At 39.2% G+C, this 21,959-nt stretch overlaps 2 protein-coding genes across 3 annotated transcripts in view; both read right to left on the bottom strand.

The window, feature by feature from the left end:
• The window catches only part of mrpl11 (mitochondrial ribosomal protein L11), a 39,090-nt gene extending 32,007 nt beyond the window's left edge, over positions 1 to 7,083 (bottom strand). The window contains exon 1 of one of the 2 annotated variants that reach the window (XM_079353017.1): positions 6,940 to 7,083. The gene's annotated coding sequence lies outside the window, so the exon portion shown is untranslated. The remainder of the gene's footprint in view (positions 1 to 6,939) is intronic. The other variant, XM_079353018.1, reaches the window with a different exon arrangement.
• A 710-nt stretch (positions 7,084 to 7,793) lies between these two features.
• On the bottom strand, positions 7,794 to 21,935 carry LOC306829291 (uncharacterized protein). Its single transcript, XM_079352282.1, has 17 exons — positions 21,898 to 21,935; positions 18,320 to 18,374; positions 17,756 to 17,852; positions 16,449 to 16,662; positions 15,975 to 16,117; positions 14,588 to 14,756; positions 14,381 to 14,439; positions 13,596 to 13,786; positions 13,408 to 13,518; positions 13,155 to 13,280; positions 12,287 to 12,385; positions 12,043 to 12,201; positions 10,546 to 11,140; positions 9,327 to 9,390; positions 9,039 to 9,217; positions 8,871 to 8,959; positions 7,794 to 8,764 (listed from the first exon to the last, which is right to left on the bottom strand). The coding sequence occupies exons 8-17, from the start codon at positions 13,713 to 13,715 to the stop codon at positions 8,666 to 8,668; spliced, it is 1,641 nt and encodes a 546-aa protein (XP_079208408.1). The 5' UTR covers positions 13,716 to 13,786; positions 14,381 to 14,439; positions 14,588 to 14,756; positions 15,975 to 16,117; positions 16,449 to 16,662; positions 17,756 to 17,852; positions 18,320 to 18,374; positions 21,898 to 21,935; the 3' UTR covers positions 7,794 to 8,665.
• Positions 21,936 to 21,959: the final 24 nt, after the last annotated feature.

The following is a 21,959-nucleotide window of genomic DNA, read 5'->3' as shown; positions in this document are numbered from 1 at the left end:
GAATCAACTACATTTGTTTGTTGAATGGAGGTTGGGCTTCTGCTGAGTTTCAGGTATTCACAGAATCTAACAGGTTTTGGAAAGAAAAAGTCAAGCAAGTATGTCACTCAAGATGAATGGTCTTTACCATCGTCAGCTGTACTTACATCTGCTCAAGGAGATAAATAAATCATGTTCAGAAAACCGTCATTGGCCGGTACTGTCTCGCGCAAATGTGCTATCGGTCTACTTTTGCCAATGTTTGCCCATTATACACCAAAGCCTGCTGACACATAATGGGTTAATACAACTCGGACTACAAAATGAAAACCAGTACACTGTGTAGAATCTGTCATAGAGATTAGTTGTTGTTTTTTTAATGACCTCTCGTGGTCTACATTCAGGGCCCACCAAGAGGCCATCCCAACAACTCAGGGGCACTGCTCTAGCACCATTATTCAGGGTGTCACAATACATGGATCCTGCTCAATGTATTACTCCAGCGAGCAATATATCACCAGGTTAAACAGAGTCAGATTCCTGTTCTGTTCTAATTGAGTTAAATTGGCATCTAATGTAATCTGATATAGATTTTAAGCACCCCTGAGTTCAATCATTTCCAAGTCGTATGGTGGCACACATTGTTTTATAAGAAAATATTGTATTTGTGTCCATATCGAGCTGTAACTGAAGTTGTGATTTACCACCCTTCACTAAAGAGCATGATGTTTCTCTGAACCCTGATGAATGGGAGCCATTACATTTTGTCGACAGATATTGGCCAGAGGAAGAATCCTAATGACTGGTAATCTCCTGACTTAATGCGGCAAGACAGCAAGGTCAAAACTTTTACTGGTTCAGCCAAACAGCAACATCTTCTTGATGGGTTGGCACATTTTGTACTGACACATAGAGTTAGCAAGCTAACCAAGACTAAGATTATGTGACTTGTCTCCCACCTCTATTTTACACCGGTGTAGCACCTCTTTCTTATTTCGCCCATCAGCTTGCCATCCTGCTGTTCCACCTATGTTACGATAACATCGTATTTAAAACTGATAGACCCAGGCTTAATAAGGATGATTCCAGTCGATACAATAAACTTACAAAAGCAGGTTCCTTTCCCAGGTTGTACTGAAAAAGTGTGATCCATCACCTGATACACATTTCTTTTCCAAGAGTCTAATTTTCTGATTTTCAGATAAGAACTGACTTTTTTTTTTTTTATTCCAGCCTCATCAGCCAGCCTTAACAGTAAAAACCTCATTCTGGTTCCATCCTCCTTTAACAGATAAAACCTGTCAAAGCCCTGCACAAAACATAAACCACGATTAGTATTCTTTGAAATTACAAGGAATGGGCTCAAATCATCCTTATCTCCCAGCGATACTAAAACCAGCTCTGACAATTGGTTTAATCCAACCCTTAGTGTGGCGGTCCATCTAGTGGCGGCACTCACCTTTACATTTCATGTAAGGTATAAAGAGACATAACCTCACAATGAGGGAGAGGTGTGATGGCCTTAAGCACCACTACAAGACTCTGAAAATGAACAAATTGAAGACGAACAGGGAGAAAGGCCCTGGAGACGAGCTGGATGCTAATCGAAAAACAGCACAAGCATATTCAAATTATAATAGCTATTTCAGTTTTTTTTTCTGCCTGTCTTTGCAGAAAGTTTGAATAGCATTAAAAGCACAATAAATGATTGATGTCCTTGAATACATAAGATGACCAAATTTGTGTTAACAGCAGAATAAACAGCCAGCAGGGAGCATCATACTCAGCGGGGACTTCTGGTAAGTAGTATTTGTTTAGATGGCAGCACACGATGAATCGGGAGCTGCAGATTAACTGTAATCGATTAGCCTAATGCAAAGACCAAAACTGAACAAATATACTGCGCTGGGATCATTAGGTGAGCCCAGCGAGACCTTCTGGATAACGTCAGATATAAACTTATAGCAGGCCAGTCATATGCCGATGCTGTTTCACACCATTAGTATTCATCCCATCAAACTCCGGCCCTGGAGCTATTGATTGCTGAATGCCAAGTCCTAAAGGCCAGTCAAATAAAAAGAAGAGGAGAAGAGTCTGAGTGATCCCACAGGACAGAAAAAAAGAGGATCTGGCATGACCTGATTTAACCGACATGTGAACCCGCAGGTCTCTTCTCTGCCAGCCTCAGCTAATCTGTGCATTGCAGAAATAAACAACTCATCATTTCCGCACTTTGAGCAATAAATTAAATTTTCATTAAATAGTCCACATAACAGCAAATTCTAATTAGCTTTAAACTGTAAAATAAGCAACAAGCAGCAAGAATGGCTTCATATCAAATTTCGTCTTGCAATTATCCCCAAAAAATTACATTAGGATGAATTTAGAAAGGCTCTCTAAATTCTTATTCGGTATTGAGACAGAGATTTAATTTGTGAGAAAACACTCATTAAACATGAGGGTAAAAGTTCAAGTGTCAGCATGTTTCTTTTCACCCATGTCATAAACAAACAAACTCAGCTGAACTGTGAGGAGCAACGTGCAAAACCTAACACCAGCGCTTCTATCATTCGGTGTTCAGATTGCAACAAAACTAAAGACGAGGTGTCCGATTGCTGCCAAGAATTGTGCCAAAATCTTACACACAAGGTCGGGGTAATATTCAGCTGAAATGCTCTGTTTTACAGCCCATAATAACATTTCATCATAATGTCTAAAGTCTGCCATCACATAAAGACAACTCGAGTGGTACATAACAGCACCTACTCACTTCTGTCCACATAAGAGTGGGTATATTACATTGCTTTAATAAAGCAGTAATCATTAGCTCCTTTCCAGCCACTCAACAGTGAATTATTATTTTTTTTTTGTGTGTCTTTAATCCAGCAGACACTTTAATATTTGGCCAGTGGCTCCTGCTCATTTCCCACCCTGGCAAACAGATACTACCTTTGGTATGTGGCCTTTTTTCAATGTTTACTTTGGCTTCTTCTGCCATTGGTTAAAGGAAAAATAAATGCAGCAGTTCATCGTGATATTTTTTGGCGTGTGTGTGCTTTGAACTGAAATGCTGAAATGCTGTGTGTAAAAAAAAAAAAAATCAGTTACAGTTTTGCTGCATGAAGTCCTATACTCTGTACCCATCTAAAACCCCACATATAGAATCATCAACTGTGACCCGGGCATCGTCACCAAACATCCATGACACAGGTATTATTGCTTTTGTGAAGTAATTGGAGCAAATGAACCAGGAGCAATAAAATATCTATCCATCCATCCATCCATCCATCTATCAAACCACTGGGAAGCTTGACATTTTTTTTTTTTAATATACTTTATTAATCCCGCGAGGGGAAATTCGGTTTTCACTCTGCATTAATGGAGAGGTCTCAGAGTGAGGGGGCTGCCCACAGAGAGCGCTCCAGAGCAGTTTTTGGGGTTTGGTGCCTTGCTCAGGGGCACCTCGGCAGTGCTCAGGAAGTGGACTGGCACCTCTCCAGCTACCAGACCAGACCGAAATAACAATTACCATGATTTTTGAAAGGCATCCTTCAACATTGTTTAAATACTATCGGGCTTCAATGGTTGCTATGTCCAAACACTTGCTGCCGTGCTGTGTCTTACATCAGTTCACTTGTCATCCTTATTTTTCAGCCGTCACCCTGTAAGAATAAGGCAGTAAATGAGGACAGCGGCTGTCCGCTTTAATGCTGTTGGGTGAAAAGTCGACTACTGAAGCAGCACATACGTGCCCATCACTGCAGCCTGGGTTCAAACCAAGAACTTCTCCTCGAATAGAGATGACTCCCACTGAAATCTCCCTGCATATATAATCTCTGCTTGTCTGTATGGAAATCCCAGGGAGGCCGTTTTCTTTACTGCTTTCTCTGAATCACATTTCCCTCCCTCCATCATGCTTGATGGAAAACACAGAATGTGTTACAAGCCGCCTGTGCTCGGAATAAATCGAGAAAGACAACAAGAAGAATCAGCCGCAGAGATTGATCGCCTCGAAATACACAATCTAAAACAAGGAAAACAGCACTCATTTCACATCATCATCTGGTTTATTTGGAGACAGGCGGCATATGTGTTTTGTTGTTGTGGCTGTAAAACTGTTGTCTCTAGTATCTGAGCACAAACACATTAAAGACACTGACTTGTCAACACACTAAATTACTGGCTCGGTTGCACTTTTCATCTTCTTATTCACAACAGCGTGTTCAGTTTCAGGTCTGCAGCCATGATTTATACAGCCTGGGATGTACACAACGGAGACAAACATTTTATGGCTCAGAAGATCATCAGACTAAATCATCATTTTGTGTTGTTGATGATATTCCCCGGCAACACGTAAACAAGCCGAGCGAGGAGACGGAGGAGAAGAAAAAGGCAAAGCAGTCACAGATTTAGATTAAACACAGAGCAGAAGCGTCGCAGTCATCTCCAGGCAACATGTGAATGCACAAGGCTGACATTATAAAAGCCAGCCTTCAGAAGTACGGCGCGGAACCTGCAAGCCAAGTGTGACTGCAGCCAGAATGTGACAGCAAAACGCTCTGAACTCTGAAGACTTCTCATACCCCTCCTACCCGTTCTCTCAGCGTGAGCTGCTGCTGCTGCTGGACCTCACGTTCAGAGGATTACAGAGGGATGGTTCATGGAGAACAGTGCAGCGAGGGTGGTGACACGTATACGCGACTTAGCAGAGGTCACACCTGAATTAGTGCGGCAACAACAAACCCTCATAAAACTGAAGTTACCTTTTCGATGTTCAGTCGGATGATGACTCAGCTTTTTTAAAAAAACATTATGGTTCAGACCACTTTTCTCTTTGATGTTCCCATATCCAAGAGACTCCCAGATGAATAACCAGATGGAAAAAGAAGGAATATATTTATTATTCTGACTGTTCTTAAATCTTTACTTTACCTGCGGCAAGACAAAAATGATACAAAACAAAATCACTTTTTTCACCAAAAAGCTCCAAAACACACGAGACAAACAGTCTGTGATGAGAGGTCTAAAGAAACAGCTACATTAAAAGGAACCAGAAATAAAGATTGTCTTGTATAGAGCAGATTAGGTTGTGGTCATTTTGATGTCTTCATGATGCTTTGATACATGAAAGCCCCTTTAAGGATTCTTTAGCTGGTTATGAAACAGACTGAAATGAATAATGAATGCCTCTTTATAACAAAGCGAAGGACACCATCAGCTACAGGACTGATACGTTTGATCAAGTTTTAATGTGCACAAGGTCTGTGTCAGACGAGGAGATTAACAGCACGCTGCAGTAACAGCTTTTGTTTCCATTTTCCGCAGCAAAGATTCACAGTGAGTGATACGCTTTAAGATCGAGGGACAGGACTGTTCATCAGAAAACACTGCTTACAAGAAAAAAAAGTCAAGTCCACATGGAGCATCAAAACTAAACTAAAAATCCTCACAGTAGCTTGAAATAAGGAAAAACTCAGTGTCGTTTATGAGTCTTCTCTTTCCTTCCCTAAATACGAAATCGAGCAAAGATCAAACAGACTTTGAACTAAACGCGTTTCGTTTATTTTATCAGCACTATGGTAACGCCAACTACAGGACAGAATTATTAAAAAGCAGTAAGGTCACAGTGACCTTAACCTTTGAATCTCAAACAACAAATCTCATCAGTTCATTCTTGAGTCCAAATTAACTTTGAGGTGCCTGAGTGTCTGAGTGCACTGTTTCTGGTTGATCCTGAGATATAGAGCTCATAAATGGGACTTCCCATTACACCGACAGACAACCAGACTGAAGGATGGGTGGATATGCTGACAAATGAACTGACAGATATCCTGAAAACATGATGCTTCTGATCCTGTTTGGGAATGAGGCATACAAATAGGAAACAGCCGTTTATGGTATGAACCAAAGAATCAGTTTTAGTTTTAGCTGGAGCAGTTTGTAACTTTACTTTGTCCATTAATGGACAAACTGTGTTTCATTATGCAGCCAAAAATCTAATAATTACTGAATCAGACCAAGAATGATGTCATGAGTTCACTTTTTCCTGCTAGGACACGTCTGGTGTGAAAAATGACTGTGAATGAGACAAGGGCACCTCGAGGCTTCACACATCCAGGTCACAGAAGTTAAATGGTTTAATAGGAATCCATGCTGCTCATCATGCAAACTCTTCAGTCAATCCTCAAATACAAAGCAGAAATTGATCTCAGGTTCACTCTAATAAAAGCAAAGAGGCCCTTCAACTATGGCAATAAAAGGCCATGAAATACAGTTTTAAAAAACCCTAAGATGCCAACCTCTAAATATGAATATGAATCAAAAGGCAACACAGAAAGTGCATGATCCTTAAATACTAGTTAATAAAAGGTAAAAGAAATCTGATCCTTCAGGGTGGTCTTTGTGTTTTCATCAGACCAGCATGGCCTGTCATCATGAGCTGAACCCACATCCTCTGTAACTTACAGTGAGTCCTTTAATAAGGCTCGTTATTGCATTTCAATTACAGCGTTTTTATTTAGATGTTTCAGAACCAATGTGACATTTTATTTAACATGGTATGTACACTTTAATATTACTCTGTTATTTTGTCTGGTAGTGCTAATTTACAGAGCTCAGTTAGGAAACAGTTTTTTATTTCAACATTTGTGTCCACACTTTGTTAAAAAAACAAAACATTAACAATGTTTATAATGAAGGTCTGTCTGGGATGTTTCTGCCATGTTGACCTCGTTGCATGGGTCAAAACCCAAGATAAAGAACAAGATTGAAACAGCACAATACTTTTAAACAAGGACATAATGTCACAGTTCAGGTTAGACACACAGAGCAGCAGCTTTCTGTCACACTGAACAGGACACACACACACAGGATCCCTGCATGATTCCATCAGACAACTTATAACCTTTCTAATAGACCAACACGATCAGTGTTTCACGCTAAAGAGGGAAACAACCATACCTGTACGTTTTCCAGATACCTTCACGCCGTTAGCAGCATCCTTCAGGGCGCAGACATCTTGGGTTACTGAACATAGCGCGCGGTATGCTGCCGTGTATTACGGTGCTGCCACCTGCTGGTGTGGAGGAGCAGCTGCTGGACCGGCTGGAGAGTTTCAGCATGGAGGATGACATTTACACATATCTCATCCCTCAGAATAATTAAATACACTGACATGTAACCCCTGTTTTAAATTAGTTTACATTTTTTTAATTTTTTGCCTCATAAACCTTGTGATTTTTTTTTAAAGTTTAAGAGTCAGCTTTCACACTGAGATGTAAAGGTTAAGGTTAGGTTAATATAATAGACACTTTTCATAAGTGTGAGTTAAGTGAACTAGCTTAAGTTCTGTTTTCAAGGTTATTTAAGACCAGCCATTTGCTTGTTAATATTGTTAAAATCGTATACAAAAATTGTATGTCATCTAGTTCTCATCATTTGGGTCTTGAATTTCCCTCGGGATCAATAAAGTATCTAAGTATCTATCTATCTATCTATCAATCTATCATTAACAAGTCATCACCTCTCGCGCCTCTCTGCTTATGGGATCAAATAAGTTACAAGAGCGTCCAACAAATTAAAGTGTTGGCTTAGTGTGAGGTTAGCTCTGGGGAAAAAAAACAATCATGTTAGTATGCTGAAAGATAATCTCCCCCTGCGACCTGGACCAGCATACTCATGCAATTACTTGTGTAACACTTCCATAATGAAAGTTGTGAGCATCTGAATCAGCACTTTACAGGGTCATGGAAACTTGACCGGAGTTGAAGGATACATTTTTTATGAGGAGCAAAAAAAATATAGCAGAAATGTGGTTCACGTTTGAGAAATGCTTATTTATTCATTTGCAAATGTATTTGTGTAAAGCACATAGCATTGGTAAAAGTTGAAAGTGCTTGCATATTACCAAAACACTGGGTATTCTATTAAAGTATTTATTTGAAAGTGTCTCAAATTATTCCTACAGGATTTTCCTCGGAGGGTAAACTTGTTTCTTTTTCCTTAAATATTGCATCGCAGCAACAAAAAAGAAGCTGCTTGTATCAGCAACTTAAATATATCTTATTTTTTACTGCCTTAATCACCGTTTAGTTTTGACAATCTCAATTCCCTCGAGAACTTAAAGCAAGAATTATTTACAGAAACGTTATTAAAAACATTTTATACCGAGAAATAAGTCATTTTACATGAACACCATTTCAAGTTTCCTTTTGAAAATTGTACAAGTCATACAGTTTAAAACAATTAGTAATTGTGAGATATTCAACGATATAAAACTTAAAGCATTGTTAAACAATTTACAACTCGCCATACAAAAGTGCTCAAAGTGACAAATGTTTAGGAGAATTTATTTACACTAAAATGTGAAGGGTGACATTGAAATTTGGGTTAAATAATAATAACAACACTTGAGGAAAAACTGGCACTCACAAATGAATCTCTCATTTGACACAGAAGAGTCAGGGTTCATCACTTACAGATCCAGTTAAACTATAAAAAATGAATTTAAAAATATTATAAGACTGTTCACAGTATGCTGAAGGAAAAAAATCCCATAAACCAGTGTGACCTTCATACAATAATAGTCACAAATATTTTAAGGCAATTTAATATTTTTCATAAATAATTGAATATTCTAAAACGTCATTAAAAAGTACCCTTAAAAACACGATCATGGATTCACAGATCAGTTGGTGGAGTTGGTTACTTTCTGTAGGGCCACAGCGCTCACATTTAGGGAATGCTCGTTTGGGAAAAATTCCCTCAAAAGGAATGACAAGAGCGTCTGTAGGAACAGATAAGGAAGCAAAATCAAGATCAGATTTATATTTTATATCACAAAACATGGAAAAACAGTTTCAAGAACACAAAGTTATTGTGGACGTACTCACATAAACAAGTGTTTTGTTTTGTTCACGCTCCTGGAAGAGATTGAAAACTGACTCCATGTCTGTCTTCTTCAGGACGAGATAGTTGGAATCTACAGACAGAAAAGAAATAATAAAGATCATTTTTATGAGTAAGATTTAAACATTGTTTTATAGAAAAGTGTCACCCACATCTGGCATTGATGAGGTCATGTGCTCTTTCTCTGGTCTCGTTCTTCTCGTCCTCGGTGCGAGGAGGAGAGGGTGTTGTTGGCTGGCAGTCTGGCCACTGTTTGTCACGCAGCCTGTCAATGTACGAGGACAGCTGCAGCTCTGTTGGGTTCATCTTATTCAGGAAAGAGTTCACTTTCCTAGTGAAGAATCACAAACAACCACAAATTATTCTCAGACAAGGAGCCATAGTCGAGAAAAAAATAAAAAAATAAATCAGTAAAGGTCTGAAGTCAGAATCTACCTTACTTTTTCAAGATGGGCATAACAGGTTTCAAAATGGCATCAAATATGTTTATGAGGATGGAGTTGCCTGTGAGAACAGATCAGATAATTAGATATGTTATAGAAAAAAAGGCAACATGCTCAACCACGTTAACCAGCCACTTGTTAGATCTGTTTGAAATTCAGACTGAATAGCATTTGTCTGTTGCAGTTTGTGATCACAACATGTGGAGTTCCCTCATCTTAGATGCAAGCTTTGAGGTGGCATATTGACCCCACGCCTTTATAAATTCCCCTCCTCACACCCTGCATGCCATTATCGGCAGAGGAAACGCACCCTCAGCCCAAAGGTTAACAGAAAATCTCAAAAACACAAGAGAATGCAAAGGCAGAGGGCAGGGTCACTGCCCACCCTCTGATCAAAGTGGGTGCTTTCTAGTGCATACATTGTAAACAATCTTTCCTCTTCTCTGCCGCCAAAGCAAATGTGTTTTCCTGACAAATAGGTGGACTTAATCTGACTTGACTATTTTGGCATCATTAGATACATTTAAATCAAGTGTTAAAAACATTGATAAATGGAGCTTTAACATGACATCCATTCAAATTCTAACTAGCCGTATTCCTCTTTTTATAAATTCTATTAGGACACACCAATAACTGAAGTAATATCGTTTCCCGATAACTTCTTGAATGCCTTGAATAATCTAAAATCCAAACAGTCAATTGCTTTTGTCTTGATTATTCAGATATTCTCTGCGTGTGTAAAGGCCATATAAACAAACCTTAATGTGCACAAATCTACCTTATAACCACGTTTCCCTCCACATTATTGTTAATCATCAGGTTTCTTTTTTGACTGCTCAGAGTGCAGTTTGTAAACCACTTGCTAGAGCTCGGCACAAGCACTTGAACGCACCACCGAATACACTTCATGGACTTCAAATAGTCCATCATTTAAAATGATCCTTGACATATCGCTAAAATATGATTAATAAAGGAGCCACACGTTTTCACTGTAAAGATTTAGCTTTGAGAGGAAAGTTTAGAGCCTCTACAGGCTGAATTAATTATATGCATAAATCAATTTCAAGAGCTGCAGTGGGCTTTGAAACAAAAAAAAATAAAAATGTTGGTAGTAATGCACAACAGATATCATGCTAAAACAAAACCACTGGTACAATACTAAGGCTCTGAATCCTGTAAATAATCATCCACACTTGAGTGTGCATGCTCAACAAACCAGAGATTTCTTTCAGCAGATCAAATATGGCTTTGGTCGCCTCCTGCTGCTCCCAGTTCGTTTGGCACTTCTGATTCTGCGGGTCTTCGCCCCTCGTCAAAGTGCCCTGATCCTTCCCTTTAGCCTTGTTAACTCCAGCAGACATCTTGAAAGACGTTTTCTCCTTTTTATTTGACTTAACACTGAAATTAAGTCGTGACAAGCCCTCTGAGCTCTCCCCCTGCAGGACTCCGTTCTGGCTGCAGTGCGGAGTAGAGTCTAAATCAGGAGGGTTGTCATCTTCTGCACTTTTTGGTGAGACCAAAGACTCTTGTGACCTAGACCGGGTCAGTCCTTTGAAAATCATTTTAAAGTGAGAGGTTAAAGGGTTATGGGAGTCCTCAGATTTGTCATCGGGAGAGTTTTCATTTGTAGTCTCTGTTTCTGCTTCCTCGGGCAGCTCTGGAAAATGATCAAACTGGGAGATAACAATAGTTGGGATTGTAGCAGGGCTTTTTCCAGCAGAAAAACCACAGAGATTTTGAGGAGCTGTGGATGCTGAATGTACAGATGAACTTGTGATTTCTTTAGGAGCTTCTGTCTGAGGGCTCGAGTTCTGCAAAGGAGAAAAAAAAAAAAAAACACGGTTGTGAGACCTCCTGGAGACTTAATGGTACACAGTGACAAACACCAGCAACTACACAATTTTTTTTTATTTTGTGTAGTTGTAGTTTTATTTAGTCTGCCATCATTGTAGTCTGCAAATGAAAACCCTGATGACAAATTAGTGACTTCAGCTTCAACTGTTCACATTTTATAAAGAGAGCCTTTGTCAAAAACAGGTCACGCAGAGAGCAAAAGATTTGAACTTTAATCCAGCAAATGCATCTAATCAATCATATTAATGTTACATTCTCGGAAATGTAGGATGTAGGGGGTTTTTTTGTTTTTGTTTTTGTTTTTTTTTGGGGGGGGGGGGCGGCTTGAGTCGAAGCTTAAAATGTTTCGGTTATATCCATGCATTTTGTCTTTGAGTTTATAATAATTAATCAAACAAAAATGGACTGCTGAGATCTGGGAAAATGGAAATCATATCCTAACAAGCTCCAACAGTGCACGAAACACAAGCAGCATGAAATTGAATTTGTTCTGTTTTTCCTTTGTATTCCTGTTGCTGTCCTTCTTATGCAACTTTCATAATGTTCTCCTATTAACACAATGTCAACTTGAGTTTTTCTTACTTTCTTCTCAAGTAACAGAAAAAAAGTGAGGTTTCCAGGGACAAATTGAGTACATGCCCACACTTGTTTCAAATATTAATAAAACACATTATTTTGGTGTAAAACCAGCACTACAGACTTCTTACAAATACTTTAAACTCTGCATCAGTTTTGTTTCGCCCAGCAGATGTGTTTTTTTAATGATCTGAATGAAAGCCGAATGTAAAAAGGTTAGATAGATGTTTTGACCTGGATCTTTGTTTAAGATGTAGATTTGTGGAATAAAAGCAGACTTTACCTCATCTTCCTCCTGACCAGGAGTAAGGAAGTAAGCCAAGCCACTGAGCAGGCTCCACACGCCTCCATAATGTTCCTCCTCATTCAGCAGTTTATCAAGAGGGCATAAGAACTGAAAAACCGGCTGAGTGTGGCCCATCAGATTATCAGATACTAATTCCTGAAGAGGGAACATGCAAAACATTGAGTCATCAAGATTTGAATCTTTGAAGACTGTTTTTTTTTTTTTTTTTTTTGTCTTTCACCTGCAGGAAGTGCTCCACTGACACTCGGGCTTCTTCTTTGATCTCATCGTTTACCACCAACTCCTCCAGCGTGAGGATGGAGGGCAGGCTGGTTGAGTCCTGAAAAAGGAAGGAGGAGTTTTTTGGTTTTCTGACTGGAGAGCTTGAACATTTAACTCACTGTCTCTGCCATAAGTTACACAAACATGATGTGGTTCACATAAGTTGAATTCCAGACCTGTGAGACAGAAGTTTGTTTTTTCACAACAATGCTTCCCCTATCCATCTAACTCGTGCAGAAAAGACAGTAAACAACGATTCACTCAGAACAAACAGAGGATCTTCTTTCTGTAAGGAACACTTTGATCAGCTGAGTCAAACGCAAACGTTACAGAGAACAAGTTAACTTCTGTACGTACTATAAAGAAAATGTTTGTCATTTAAGTCTGTTAAAATCATTTTGACATGGGAGAAGCTTAATCCAGGGACTCACCCCTACACATACACAAACTTTGTGCACGTTTGAATGTGGTCTGTGCAGCTGAGAGAGGAGATGCTAACTGCAAAGAGGATGGCGATCTTAATGGCAGATTTATTAGTCCAATAGGCTTTGTGAATTGAACCTTAAGATGGAGCAGATAGTAGGTTCAGTTGATAGAGAGGATTGTGGCCGCTAATAGCACCATGAAGTGCCTAAGTGAATTCCACCCTCAGCTGGCAGTTCATCAATAACTGCATCAAGCTTCAAATTAACCCTTTCTAATATAAGACTCGGGCAGTTTATCCGACCTTCATAAAAGTTTATTAGGTTCAATTTTAAACAACAAAAAGGTGTTTCTGTGGATGCATTTCGACTCTTCAATAGATATCTGTAAACTCTGCCTTTTACCTGCCATCTGTTGCGGAAGTAGATCACATCCATGTAGGTCTTCTTTATGTCCCACTGCAGGTTCTCAGGGCTGTCTTTTTCCTCCAGATGAACCGTGAAGTTCAGCTCCTCAACCTCCCAGTCCGCCTGCAACACGGCGCAACCCTCCAGCTCAAACATTAACATACCATCCAAGGACAAGCTGTTACAGAGGCTTTCAGACTGATAACAAGCCTGCGGGACATTCCACACCGTCATGATATTTATGACTCACATGAGGGATGCTGACAGCCCAGCGGCCCACGCGCCACATCTCATACGACAGCTTGAATTCCATCATGTCTTCCTGGACGCTCGTCAGGTAGGTCTCCAGATCGCTGTCCTCCTAAAAAGCGACTCTGAATGTGTCATGTTTCACACGCTGTCCTCTTCGGTTTATTGTGACATCAGGCGCAGACTCACCCTGTCTGAGTCCTGCTGGCTGTTGACGGAGCCCTCCCTGCTGCTGACATCGTCCTCATTGGACGCGTCACCTTGGTTCGCCATGATCCTCATCACCAGCTCTTGCTCCATCCTCTTCATCTTCTTCTTCTTTGCCTTCTTGGACTTCACCTTGTCCACAAACTTTGACCATCCTTCTTTCAGTTTGTTCCCTGAACAGTAAATCCAAAAGGTTAAACCCTCTTCTTTCCCTGCACTGATTCTTCAGATAGTTGAGGTAGTGTCATTAAAAAAAAACACTTTTCATTTCTGATAAGCTGGACTATATAAAGCCATGCACTCTTATTTGATTTTGTATCATGAATATCAACTTTTATCTTAAAAGAAGCCTGTTTGAGCCTCACAGTATTTCAGAATTCAGTGAGAAAATCTCCAGCTGTAATCAACTTATTTGGCATTCATCATGCCATTCCTTTAATTAGCTGTGTGACTGAACAAATAAAAGAAACTGGGGATGAATTGTGCGCTGAAAGGCATACGGGTAGAGTAAATGATAATGTCAGACAGCTGTAATCTCATTTCTTATGTAACAACTTGCTCAACAGTTTGATAAATAGCAAACGCTTTCATTCTCTTTACGCCCACAAACTGCTCCATCTGTCTCTCAAGGATCTCTCATACTCGTCTGAAATGTTTTCTCACTCAAAGTTGACAAACCAACAAACAGGACTGCATGTGATGTGTTCATTCACAGGTAAAAGGGCTGCAGAGCTTTGGATTGAATAAGACGTCAACGCAAAACACACCTTTTGCTTTCTTGGCCTTGATTTTGTTGCCGGCCGATAACCCGGCTCCCTCCGAGCTCCTAGAAATAAAATCACCAAAAAAAAAAAAAAAACAAGGTCAGTTCTCATATCAAACACAAAGGGTGGCTTTTACACTTGTTTTTTTTTAGGCTTAGTAGAACCCGGCCAAGTCAGCCGGATGACATGCCATGGATGACACCCACTCACCCTTCACTGCCCTCTGCTTCACCCTCCTGTGAAGCTAAAGAGGTCAAATCAGGGTCTGATCCACACAGCTCCTCAGCGGAGCCTTTGGGAGTCACGCTGTCAAGCTGGCTCACCACCAGCTGGTTCAGGTTGTCTGGGTCAGACAGCCATGTCACCAACAGACCCAATCCTGTGAAAAAACAGCAAATGCACTTCATCCACAAAGTGGGTTTTATTGATGTAAACCCACTGATGTAAAGGAGGCCTGCACATGTTACATTATGACTGCACCTAATACAACAGCAGAAAGTTACAATAGCTTGAAGTGAATTTAAAGTTTTTAAAAAAGGAAGAGTTTTAACAATTTCTGTTTTATGCTAATTTGCTCTCTTGACAGGATTTAGCAACAGCTGCTGTTCAGTCTGGCTCATAATTAAGACTGGTACACTTTACTCATCTCTGCACAAAAGAAGCAATATTCTTCTGCCAGCTCCTTCAAAGTCTCCAATTAACACATTTTAGCACTTTTGTTTTATCTGAACAAGAACCCAAATGTTTCCTAAAACATGTAGCTCATACAACCCTAAACATGGAGAACAAGGCTGTACTCTTTGATAAAATATGGATATTTTTTATTAAAAGATAGTGTTGAAAAGAACAACAGCTTCAAAAACCTTCAGAGCAACCTACATCCATGTGGATTGTCTACATTTCACAAATGCATTTATATAATTCCGACAGTGTGCAGGAGCTGGACTTTGGTCAATAGAAACAAGAAATACTAAACATAGTGTCCAGGACTTCTGTTTCGGTTGCTGCAGTAGTAACAGTATTATATTGTCAGACGTTTACTGGTATCGTATCATAACATCTATTGCATACTTTCATTTTACTTTTGCATGTCAGCCTCTTTATTTTGACTTCTCGTGCTTTGAGTAGTTGAGAAAAAGTCAAGAAACTGTGTTTATCAATACGGAAAGCTCTGCATGCAATTAGATCACAATATTGAGCTCAACGAGGATTATCATCATTTTACTTGCAAAGCAAAGACCTGTATAATTCAAGATTAGGAGAAATATGGACATGCATGTCATGTTTTAACTGCGGCTGTTAAAGTAACTGATTTTAACAGGGCTCAAGCATAATAGTAAAAACCTGCTGCTCAGCGGAACGCCCACGAGATGAGACATTTTATCTGTCACTAAAAACAACCCAAACCCTGAAGAGAATTGAGAAATCAGTGTGGAAAGCTTCTCTCTTTTTTGTGGCCCAAATTCATGTCTTAAGCTCCATAATGCAATAAGGGATTACATACAATACACACTTGTCAAAAAAAAAAAAAAAAGGAAGCTTCACACTTATACGAGACTGTATTCCTGCAGACAGAAAGAATTTAATGCTCTCTTACCCTTTATAGCAACGATCTCATTTAAGGCACAGCGGTTGACTTCTTGGCTCCAGAGAGATTCGGGGAAAAGGTTACGTACCAGAGCGTCAGAAAACTCTCTGAGGACTCCGATCTCGTCGGCTTCGGACGTGAACAAGAGCTCTCTGAAACAGAAATAATAAAAAAAAATCTAGCATTTATCATTTGTATTGCTTTGTTGTTATTCTTTGTTAAGCATCTCCAAGTTTATCACCATGCATAACTAATAATCCAATCATTCAAATATTTAATCTGATGGGATATACAACTCTTGGGACGCATTTTTAACAAGAAAACAACCATCAGCATGTGAGTTGAGTCTCTTGCTTGTAAACATGAGGTGAATTATTGATAGGTAATAAAAAATATGGAGGTTTTTACAGTTCAGACGCATCATGGTGTGACCGTAGTAACACGAGTTCTCTTTATAAAGAGAAAGAAGGGGTAAAGTCTCACCGATCAGACTGCTTCGCATTATGCAAGTGCTGGGTCAGAATCCGAATGGAGCCCAATACAGCCTGGCAAACATCAAAGTCTCTGGCTCGCTCAATGATCCGGTCGATTACAAAGTCGACTTCCCTGCTGAGCACCTGATGCAGAGGCTGGCGCTCCAGCGGCTCAGGAACGCTGTACCAAGGCAGGACCAGCTGAGCGTAGGCACACTCAAACACTGAGGAGAGAAGTCACAAAGGAAGTTTCAGTTAACACCAATCTCCCACACTCACAGAACCTCCAGAGCGTCAAACTGGAGGAGTGCACAACATTTAAAGCTTGTTTTGATGAATTCCTGTTCAACTTTATTTACTGTAAATCTCAGCCCAAATGTCTGTGACAGGATTTTCCTCTGAACACGAGGGCATTACCTTTCATTTACAGCAACAACCTTTTATTCATGCATCAGGTAAAAGGCACACGTACTAACACAAGTACTGTATCTATTGTATATCCCTTTTTTTTAAGCTGCATTTCTCTATTAAAAGCAAAAAATAGTTCCATAACAATTTTCTGAATGAATGTTTAGGATTTGTACTTGTTTCATTGGAGTCTTTGACACTATTTAACTTGTATTTTGGGTTTGCTGCAGCTTTAAACTTGATTAAACTGACAAAAGACTAATGAGTTTGTATTTAACAATAATGACACACGCATGTGATGTAAAGAATGATTTAAAAAGGGGTGAAATAAGGAAAAAAATGAATGTGCTTATGGTCTTACATTTGAATAGAACAGCTATATTAAGGATTGATAAAGGAAACAATAAGAATGTCAACTAGTTTTTTTTCCCCTTTAGTAAAGTTAGATTGTTTTTGATTCTCATTTTTTAAGGCCTGTCCTTGAACTGTAGATATGTGAATGTTAAAATCCACGCTTGCTGATAAGCGTTTCTTCTTCCTCCTCTCATTTGACAGATGAATTGAAACCAGACCTTACTTCCTGCATATGTACTTCCAGGCATAGATTTATCTTTTTTGAGAGGGCGTGTTTTTTTCACTTCCCCCCCCCCTTCTCGTCACACTCCTCCTCACTTCATGTAACTTGATCTCCAGCTGCAGCTGTGTCTAAGCAAAACTGTCCTTTCAAACTGTGTCGAGACAAAACACTGCCAACGTTTGTTGAGAAAACACCCTGAAGTCAAGAGCAGAACCATGATTTTTTTTTTAACAATGATTTTTAAAACATCTGCTAACCTGCGAAGACAGACATGTTTACACCCCTTTAAAACTCGTTTGTTGTTTTTTTGTGTAAAAAAACAAAAGCCTCACCTTGCTGTAGAGACCTCTTCACATGTGGATACTCAGACTCTGCTTGCTCACTGCTGTCTCCAATCACATCTGAAAACGAGTCTTCTTTTACTGATCCCTGGAAAACAAGTGACAGCAACCAGGGTGTGATTAGATGTTCGACGTAGAGGAACATGGTTAAGGGTGCAAACTGTAGTGTTGAACATTTAACCCCTGTGAGCTACAGCATATGAGATGATGAAAAACAAGTTTGTGCAGCCCTCAAGCTACAAGTTATAATGCTTCAGAACTTTGACATTTTATCTTCTCACAGTATTGGTGGAACAGGGAAAACAAGCTAGATTATTGATTTTTGATTTACATTACAGCACAAATGATGTCCATGTGTAGACTTACAGACATTTAGTTATTCATAAAGGCATGAGGACCGTTTCAAGTGGTAAAATATTATGTCACATGTATCACACGCTCACAATAGTAATAGTGAAATGACTAAGTGCTGGTAAAGCAACTGTTAGTAACTCTTTCCTGCACACAAAAGACAAAGTTGCAATGCAACAAGGTAAATGTATCCCATGTAAATACCTGCGCTGTGTTTTCCTTGGTCTCTTCATCAGTTTGTGTGCCACTCTCTCGCCCACTGCTCCCGAACAACACCGGTGTAGTCAAACAAAAGACGAAGCACAGAAAGTACTGCGTTACCGTGCGACCACAGTCGGAAAAATACCACACCAAGCCGAGTGTTATGGCGATGGAGAGGCGCCATAGATACATCTTCTTTTCCTTACAACAACACGCTATTGTTTGCTCTTATCTCTCACTCTGAGACGATGCGTGTTGCTCATGCTCGGTCCCTGTTTGTTCCTCCACATGTTAAGAAACGCGATGAATACGCTGTTTCCTCGAAAAGAGACGAAGTGAAACGGCGAAAAAAACCCCAACTCTTTTTTGAGCTAGTTGAATAGGACCTGTGATTGGCTGTAGGCAGCACGCGCCAGCCTGCTGCTAATTATGATAAGAGGCCATCTACAGGTGAGAGCCTTATCCTACATACATACACACACACATACACACACACACACACACACATACATACATACATACATACATACATACATACATACATACATACATACATACATACATACATACATGCATGCACGCACGCACGCACATACATACATACATAGATCATCTATCTATCTATCTATCTATCTATCTATCTATCTATCTATCTATCTATCTATCTATCTATCTATCTATATAGGAGTCTGAAATTCAGTGGAGTAATATGCAGACAATAAAAAGTGAAGTACACATAGGCGTCCTGATATTAAGTTGAGTGCTTGAGTAGAAAGAAGTGATTGACTTTCCACCCAGGCTCTGTGGATTACATAGATGAGAGCATAACTGTGTACAGACGTTTTTTGTGCCATTCTTCCAATGTGAATCACAAAGTACTGCTGTTAAAAGTCTTGAATGGCACAAAGAAGTCGGCCTACTATCATGAATTAAACCGAGAACAGGCACGATTACAGTTTTTTGTCTAAGGCGTTGGTACATTTCTGAACATATTGAGAATTCTCCTGCTGAATATTGATTTTTCACCACACCAGCACCACCTGAACCCTGTCAAAATAAAGTTTGGTTCCTCAGTAAATAAGTTATTTAATCCAAATTAGATGTTCTTTTAAGATTGTATAAAACGTGTGTTTTAATGTTTGGTCAGAATGAAAGTGAAGTGTAGGAGAGCGTTCCTTATTTCCTAATGTTGAAACAGTCTTGTCAGAATGTTTTTCACTGACTAAATGAATTAGTTATATTTCCTGACGCTAATTACAGGATGCTGAAGGGGAAAATCTCTAGATTGTAGGAGTCAGTTGCTCACATGCTGTTTTGTTTAGCAAATGAGCACTTAGATGTGCACTCAACAAGAGGAAAAGACACAGTTTCCTTCCTCCATCCCATGAAATACAGTGCAATAAACAGCAACCAAAACCCGAACTGAAAAGTCACTGCACTAATCCAAACAAAACAAAGGATGTTGCCTTAAAATGAATTTACAAAGGGAACATAAAATAGGACTATACAGGAGGATAGTGAAGCAAAATAAGGTTACAGGGCTGGAACTGATCACCATGTCCCTCCTGTCAGTTTGCTCACATCTGACAATGAATCCATCAGTTTATGGTGACTCTGTTTCAATACAGATATTAAAAAAAAGAGGTCTGTATGGACGATTAGAAAGACCTTTCTGTATTTGGAACATTTGCATCTCATGAGCGTTTTAACACATTTGAGTAAAACCTTTAAACTGAGAGGAGACATCATCTATTTTAATAACTAAGACACAGCCAATAGTTTTTACGTAATTGTAGATAATTGTGCCAAATTATTTGCAAATGATAGAGGGAGAGAGAAATGTTCTTTTTTCATGTGTCGAGGTAAAAAGACGCTGTTAAGAAAGTACTTTGAGAATGCAGCCAAAGCCACCTAATAATATAGAATAAGACTCAGACACTGGTATGAACAGCATTTACAACGATAAAATGAAATGAGAAAACAAAAAAGATAATGTTATGGAGACATGATAAAGCCTAGTAATTACACTTTATTAGGACATGTCCACGTCTGATTTATGTTTTATATTAAGGTTGACTAACACAGTCAGAGCCACCGTCATACTTATCCTGGACGGATATAATTAGTCAACAAACTAATTAATGAAGACTAAAAATAAAGTGTATTTGCCTACAAACAAGACCTCATTGGGATTGTCACATGATTTTCATTAATTTAAGGTCGCAGTAGCCAAAATTTTCATTTATAATACAAACCAATACAGACGGATTTATGCAGGGAGTATAAAAGATTAAATGTGAGTAATACCCGACCGATCTTGAGATATTAATTAATACATGGGAATTTATAATGATTATTCCCAATGACATGTTACACTCTTCAGTCAAGCCTTTTATAAAAAAGTACATCTGGAAAGAGGGAACATCTGCATATTCAAAGATTAAGGATAAAAAAAGAATAAATTAAATATTACAATAATGCCTGAGGTGAGTATAAAGACGGATTGTTTGTGGGGGAAAAAAGGCGTTATTTGTGTTAAATACCCAGTTTGATGATCTTAACATCCTAAATAAAAAGTTTATCTGGAAGCTAGTGTAGTAGTATGATTATTCAAGAATCAGCACACCCTGTGTAACCTCTAATATTTACCCTGAAGGTCAACTTTCTCAATAATTCATCTGCTGCAAAAATATTACACAAACCAGAAATGTACGGTGGCCGGTTGAGGTCAATCACTCTGCAACTGATGAAACGACAGACATTTAGAAAAATGCACAGCATATTCAGAAACGCTGCACATTCAAAAGAAAATGTGCTGCAAAACACAAATGCTTTTTAAACAATTTTTATCATAACCTCATTGTTCAACAAATGAAACCTTAACTCTTCTGTTTGTCGTCGCAGTTATATAAATAATGAATGTAGGCTCTTTGAAAAAGACCCTCTTTTCTTAGTGCTCTTTTTTTCTGATAACCAGAATTTAATTTCCACCTCTTTGCACACACTCAGCTCCAGTCTCAAATCAAGATAGAAATCTGCTCAGTCAAGGATTAACACAGCAAGGGCTGCAGTACAGTGCTAATGTTCAGTGTTGGGCCATGAAATCCACTTGGTGATCAGGGTCAGCATCCGTCAGTGATTGCTTAGTTTCAGTCAACTCTTGTTTACAAGTACAGTATTCAAGGTGAATTCTTAAGATCTGCGATCTCACATCAGCTCTCGTCTGAAAAAAATACAAGAGTCCTGAGAGGAGAAACTCGAGGTGAAGTCCGACTGGATTCAACTACTCTGAAGAATGAGTTTTTCAGAACTTTTCTGCAAGTGTGAAAGCCCCATGTCATCCTGTTTAATGCTAAAAAAATGTGTGTATTGTCAGGATTTGTACGTTATGTAAAGAACTTTGTAGCCTGGGTGTTATCAGTGCTCTGTTTACAAAGCTAATGGGTCAAACGCTGTCTTTGTGTCATCATCTTTAGCTTGTTGTTGTTGTTTCCACTAGATGTGTTTCTTTCAAGTTTCTGACCATTTGTAAACCCTCTTTATAGTAACATCACTGGAACAATTAAAACCAGTAGGCCTACCAGTATTGTAGCTTTGGTGGGCTGCCATGGTTGCCATTTCACCTCACACCCAGCAGGAGGCA

This window comes from Symphodus melops (assembly GCF_947650265.1).
Source record: "Symphodus melops genome assembly, chromosome: 9".
In the NCBI taxonomy this organism is placed as follows: Eukaryota; Metazoa; Chordata; class Actinopteri; order Labriformes; family Labridae; genus Symphodus; species Symphodus melops.
This window is presented reverse-complemented; position numbering and strand designations above follow the sequence as displayed.

Excerpts from the sequence above, each read along its gene's own strand:
- LOC306829291 (XM_079352282.1), bottom strand. The coding sequence starts at position 13,715 with ATGAAGAGGATGGAGCAAGAGCTGGTGATGAGGATCATGGCGAACCAA. Across the intron at positions 13,281-13,407 it reads GGGCTGTCAGCATCCCTCAT|GCGGACTGGGAGGTTGAGGA; the intron begins GTGAGTCATAAA and ends GCCGTGTTGCAG. Across the intron at positions 12,202-12,286 it reads CAGTGGAGCACTTCCTGCAG|GAATTAGTATCTGATAATCT; the intron begins GTGAAAGACAAA and ends TTCCCTCTTCAG.